General features: G+C 40.0%; 1 protein-coding gene across 1 annotated transcript in view; it reads left to right on the forward strand.

The window, feature by feature from the left end:
- Window positions 1-1,006: 1,006 nt before the first annotated feature.
- Window positions 1,007-6,248, forward strand: part of cul4a (cullin 4A) — a 7,948-nt gene continuing 2,706 nt past the window's right edge. Inside the window, exons 1-12 of the mRNA XM_031846114.1 lie at window positions 1,007-1,683; window positions 2,658-2,773; window positions 3,037-3,140; window positions 3,736-3,805; window positions 3,896-3,969; window positions 4,047-4,209; window positions 4,307-4,396; window positions 4,516-4,598; window positions 5,185-5,252; window positions 5,558-5,676; window positions 5,775-5,967; window positions 6,086-6,190. Of these exons, the coding sequence (XP_031701974.1) occupies window positions 1,542-1,683; window positions 2,658-2,773; window positions 3,037-3,140; window positions 3,736-3,805; window positions 3,896-3,969; window positions 4,047-4,209; window positions 4,307-4,396; window positions 4,516-4,598; window positions 5,185-5,252; window positions 5,558-5,676; window positions 5,775-5,967; window positions 6,086-6,190 (1,327 nt within the window). The 5' untranslated portion in view covers window positions 1,007-1,541. The remainder of the gene's footprint in view (window positions 1,684-2,657; window positions 2,774-3,036; window positions 3,141-3,735; window positions 3,806-3,895; window positions 3,970-4,046; window positions 4,210-4,306; window positions 4,397-4,515; window positions 4,599-5,184; window positions 5,253-5,557; window positions 5,677-5,774; window positions 5,968-6,085; window positions 6,191-6,248) is intronic.

Consider the following 6,248-nt stretch of genomic DNA (forward strand, 5'->3'; position numbering starts at 1 on the left):
CATTTCAAACTGACCTCATATATTTCCACCCCCAAAAATTAATCAATAATAAATAAATATGTTTTCAACATTATCATCCTTCAATGGGAGTACAAATGCTCACTAGTTTGTTCACTCATACACATGTTGTAGAGGGTGCCAACGATGTATGTGTGTTGCAAAAGCAAGTGCTAAGGCCAGACTTGAACATTTTCACAATATTTCCTAATAGACCTATTTCACAGACGACATTTTTGATAAGTCAAGTCTGTTAAATAACATTATTGATTGCATGCCACAGGGGAGGTCCTGGTATTGTGCATACTAGCTCACTGGAATAGCTCACTCGGACACTTAATGGAAAAAAACAACATTGATGTCATTCATTCCACCTGTAGATTCAATGCTGTGAAAAGTCAAATGCCTGTTATGAAAAGTCTGTTGACATGAATTTGTTGTATTGTAATATCTGTCTACCGTACAAAGTTACTGATATATCAGCTTTATAATCATTATTATTATTATATTGGAAATACATTGGTTATTGCTAAGTGCTTTCTCAATGTATTATAATAAATTAAGCTACTAGGCGGTATATAATGTGGTTGAAACATTAAAGTCATGTACACGTGAATGCATCACTATTTATAATCCAGTGATATAAATATTCTGAAACAGGCTAATTTGCATAATGAGTTCTTTGTGTACATTTTGGTGCAAATACTTCCGCTACATCTGATTTTGAATGCAGGACTTTCACGTGTCAGAGTATTTCTACACTGTGTTAAAGTGTAAACTAATGACAATGTGAGTCATAAGTAAATGCTTAATACTCCTACTTCAACGCCTTACTTACTTATGACTCACAGGGAACATGTTTTTAATAAGTTACTGACTTTGTCAGGACAAATATAGTGCTGTTCTGTGCAGTATAATCATATATAGTGGGTTTTATTTAACGTTTTGAGAACTGACGGTGAAAGTTCAAACTGTCTCTGAACGCAACACGGCCGCTTTTCACCCAAGATGCACCTGTCCAACCGAACTGTCTAAGAAAAGCCATTTTGTTGTGCTAGCTAGCTAGCGTTATGTCGGTAAAGAAAGCCACCTTTACCATGGGTCTGTTATATCAACGCTATCTATGTCGCTTTTACGTGCGTGTATGCTGTCGCAAAATGCAATAGTTGAACTCGTTGAAATCTGTAAGTAGTCGAGGCGGGCATGGACTGGCCTAAAACAGCTAAAGCTAAAGTGTTGTGGTGAAGACGAGAGCTAAAGTGTGCTGCAGTTTCAGATGACACACTGTTAGCTAGCTATCTGTTTACTGAGCTTACGGTAGTTATGTTTTATGTTTGAATAACCCAACGTTAGTCAGTGTTTGTTTGTACACGTGTATTAAATATACTGCGACTGCCTGTGCTGTGCACCTGAAGACAACCGGTTCAACAAAGAGTCTGTGTCGCTGCCAGTAAATAAACTGGCGACTGAACAATCTAACGTGAACAGTAATTTAGTAAAAACACTTGGAGCATACGGCGTTAAACCAAAGCGTTAATCTGATAATGGCAGAAGACACCCGACAGGACAAGAGAGCCAGCTTCTCCGCTATAACGGAGCACAACACCAACGGGATGGCCAGGACCTCCGCTGTGGCCTCAAGCAAAAGTGGCGCTTCAAAGAAATTAGTCATCAAAAATTTCAAAGGTAACGTTACTGATTGTTTTCATCTTCGTTATCTAACATCAATCAGTTAGATCTATTTATCCTAATACGACAGATGATTTAACTATCAGATTATACTGTGAAAAAGTTGTCTGTCTCTGGGCAGTGAACACATCGTTGACGTAACTGATCAAATAAGCACATGTCAGCTTTGTAAAGGCTTTGTAATCACACCGATGCTTCTCTCAGTGATTTAGGTTGTTTTTTTGTGCTTGATGCACTGATTTCATGGGGCGTGGGGATTTAAAAACCTTTCACACGTTCTGGTTGTCCCAATTGCACATATTGGTAAATGGTAATCATTTTATAGATAAGACTGTCTGTGTGCAGGACATCACTTGACAACTTTCCTCTTTTACATTTTATAGATTGTTTATACAAAATATTAAAAAGGGTGTTTATCAGGTAATAATTGATGCTTCGGCAGAGCTAGAATCCTTGGTTAACATAAAGTCACTTTTTCATAGTCAGCTCAGCAGGCATGTGCTGATATGCATTACATACTAATAAATCATATTTCATTGGCTACAGAGACTCCAAAAAAATGAATAAATATAAAACTGTAAGCTTTCTCTGCATACGTGCAAACTTCTTCAGAACAATATCCAACTTATCAACTATTTAAAGAAACTAAGATATATTCAATCAATACTAACTATTGCAGATGTTTACTACCTATTGCAGATGTTGGTGAGGAGTTAAGTAAAAAAATTACATCAAGTCACATTTTTATTTCTTTTTACATTTGATAGACGCCTTTGATAAATGGTGCTGGATCATAAACTATCAGAACTGATGGTTTCCAAACCTGCAACTTATGTGTGTGATAAACACCTCAAACTATGTTCTATCCAAATGCCGATATTGTTTCATTTGCATTAAGGAGTTCCTGTTAGCCTGTTTGGTGGTTCCCAACGTGTATAAATGATCATTGTTGCTGTTTTTGTTTGTAACAGACAGGCCAAAATTAGCTGAGAACTACACCGAGGACACGTGGTTGAAGCTACGGGATGCAGTGGGTGCCATCCAGAACAGCACCTCGATCAAGTACAATCTGGAAGAGCTCTATCAGGTTTGCTGATTTTATATTATATATATATATAAGAGGTAATCTATCGCATCACAAACAGAATCTCTACTTTTACTTTTGTTACTGTTACACATTAATGTGCATATTGATTTGAAAACTACCATATTAAAAAAAATGGATTTACAAACTTTACTAAAATTAATGGAAACCAGTGGCCAAATCTAAAAAAAGAAATGTTGTTGTAATGTTACAGTGCTCATCATTTGTGAAACAGCTGTCTGATCTGCTGTCTCTCTCTCTTGAAGGCAGTAGAAAACCTCTGTTCGTACAAAGTCTCCCCCACGCTGTACAAGCAGCTACGGCAGGTCTGTGAAGATCACGTGCAGGCCCAGATCAAACAGTTTAGAGAATATCCTTTTTTCACTTATGAGTTATGTATCAAACCTGTGGAAGCATGTTCTGATGTGGGGACAAATAGGATGCAGATTGAGGTGTTCTTACATTGTGAAAGAGAGACTTCCTTGACTGTAGGTCTATTACCTTAAAACAAACTGATTTTAGCCTTTTCTCATATCGAGGAGCCCATGTTTTTTATCACAAACCTGCGGTTTTGACAGTGATTATTTTTTTTTGTTATCTTGTCAGCTTTAATCTTAATTTAGGAAATCTGGGCTCTCCTGTCGCACCTCAGGTGTTGTTGCAGTGTTTTCTCACAAGAGGCCAATTTACAACAATGGGGCTTTAACAGGCAGTGGCTGTCACTTGCAGATGATGCAAAGATGCTTGACGTATTGTACAGGAAGACATGCCGCTGAATAACAAAATAATTTGTCTCAGATTATAAGCAATCAAATAATATAGCTTTTCATTGATGTCCTCTAGTTGCCTAATCGTTGTTTTATGCTTTGTTTTAGGCAGACTGGACTTAAAATATATATTTATTTATTGTTTGTTGTTGTGATGACACAAGTGATTGGAAGATTGTTCCTTAACATGGAGCTCACAGAGTCTTTGGACAACCTTTCCTTCCTGAAGCGAATGAATCGCTGCTGGCAGGACCACTGCAGGCAAACTGTGAGTGTGATGTTTGACATGTATGTACATCACATGTTCCACTCATGGGAGAGTGTCCTTTTAAGACTATGTTTGGTTTTCTCTCTATAGATAATGATCCGAAGTATCTTTCTCTTCCTGGATCGTACCTATGTGCTCCAGAACTCCCTACTCCCCTCCATCTGGTAAAGTTAGTTCATTCAATGCTGTGTTCGTTAAGGTGTGCTTCCAGCAGGACGCTGATGTTGCGTGTACGTTGCAGGGACACTGGGTTGGAATTGTTTCGTACCCACATCGTGAGCGACGGTGCGGTTCAGAAGCGCACAGTAGACGGCATTCTGGAGCAGATTGAGCTGGAGCGGAATGGCGAGACGGTAGACCGGAGTCTGATCCGGAGCCTGCTGGGGATGCTGTCAGACCTACAGGTACCCGTTCACCTGTTCATCCCCGTACTGAGCTGACCAGGAGGAAATAGACCGAGCGTGTGTCATTGTTTGTAACTTCTGTCTAACGTGCGTTAAGGTTTACAAAGATTCCTTTGAGGAGAGATTTTTGACTGAGACCAATCGGCTGTATGCAGCGGAGGGACAGCGGCTGACGCAGGAGAGAGACGTGAGTGAGAGTATTGATGCATCTGCGATTTAGTCATCTGTAACCTGTTATACACTTACTGCCATGGCTGTGCTTCTCACCTGTAAATCCTCTGAATATGTGTCTTGGTGTGCATCCAGGTGCCCGAGTATCTGCACCATGTGGCTCATCGGTTGGAGGAGGAGAACGATCGTATCATGAGCTACCTCGACCAGAGCACTCAGTAATTATTTTTATTAAATCTTCTGTTGTGCTGTTATGTAACTGAGACAAAGAGAAGAAAATAAGCAGAGACATAATTAACCATTGATTATCATTTAAAGCAGGGTCTGCCTGCTATTCAGTATCATTGGGGGCCTCTTTGAATTTTTGGAGGTGTCACTCGAAATAAATACAGTACACTGATGTATTTGTTTTATAGACAATGTATGCATCAAAGTGTCAGTACAAAGGACTGTCTACATTAAATATCCAGTACACAGTTTTTTTATCATTTTAAATGTTTTCTGGTTAAGATGCCTCAACATCTTCTTTGTAGACCTCTACAATTTACAACATTTTGATCTCATTGAGTAAAAATACTATTGAAGGGTAAACATGCATGGCCATAGCATCAGAGCTTCAAATCAGTGACCCCAGAGCTTTAGTGTAACCCCAGTTTTCATTAGCTTTCAACAAATAGAAAATTTGCTGTGCAAAAATGTCAGGAGGTGAGATTAAAGGCATTTTCTTGAATCAAAAGGACCGATGTGTGTGCATGTATTCCATCATTTGGATACATTTCCTCATTATTTCTCATTATTTTGCAGGAAACCACTTATTAGCTGTGTTGAGAAACAGCTCTTAGGAGAACACATTACTGCAATGCTGCAAAAAGGTACGTCTGCATGAAAGGCTTTAATAAGTGCTCTACATTAACATGTGTGTTTGTAATATGTACATTTGTGAAATCAATTGTTATGTAACTGGGCCAGCAGGTGATTGATTCCTCTCTACGGTGTTATTTGAGGCTGTAGTTTGTGGTGTCCTCCGGTTGCTTTCCATTACCTTGTAAGGTGTCCCACCTGGTCAATAACTTTCGTTTGCTGCTTTAAATCTTAATCAAGCCCATGTAAATCGAGTTATCAACATGAAATAGTTAAAATGCAGTTGAAGCTTATTTTTGTGATACTTCTGTGCCAGGTCTGGGTACCCTGCTGGATGGGAATCGAGCGACCGAGCTGGCCCTCCTCTACCAGCTCTTCAGCAAGGTGAAGGGAGGACTCCCCACTCTGCTGCAGTTCTGGAGAGATTACATAAAGGTACAAACACAGCTCAACCAACATACACAGAGGCATACAAAGTGTTACCATCAAGGAAAAATGTGTCCCAACATTGTTGAACCTTTCTCTGGTCGCAGTCCTTTGGCGGAGAGATCGTATGCACCCCAGAGAAAGACAAGGACATGGTGCAAGACCTGCTGGACTTTAAGGACAAGATGGACAACGTGGCACAGAGCTGCTTCACGCGGAACGAGGGATTCATCAACGCCATGAAGGAGGCCTTCGAGACCTTTATCAACAAGAGGCCCAACAAACCTGCGGAACTTATCGGTGGGTCAGGGCAAATAAATGACATGCCGTGACAGTCGAGCTCTGATACGTTTTAACGTTGCTTTCATTAGTTCCAGCATGTGGTAACGGCTCTCTTTGGTTATTGCTTCCCGTCTAGCTAAATATGTGGATTCAAAGTTGAGAGCAGGGAACAAAGAGGCTACAGAGGAGGAGCTGGAGAGAATCCTGGATAAGATAATGATCATCTTCCGCTTCATACACGGTCAGTCACGCTGTGTGTGTGTGTGTGTGTGTGTGTGTGTGTGTGTGTGTGTGTGTGT

This window comes from Anarrhichthys ocellatus, unplaced genomic scaffold (genome assembly GCF_004355925.1).
Source record: "Anarrhichthys ocellatus isolate YVR2014 unplaced genomic scaffold, GSC_Weel_1.0 scaffold6, whole genome shotgun sequence".
Classification (NCBI taxonomy): domain Eukaryota; kingdom Metazoa; phylum Chordata; class Actinopteri; order Perciformes; family Anarhichadidae; genus Anarrhichthys; species Anarrhichthys ocellatus.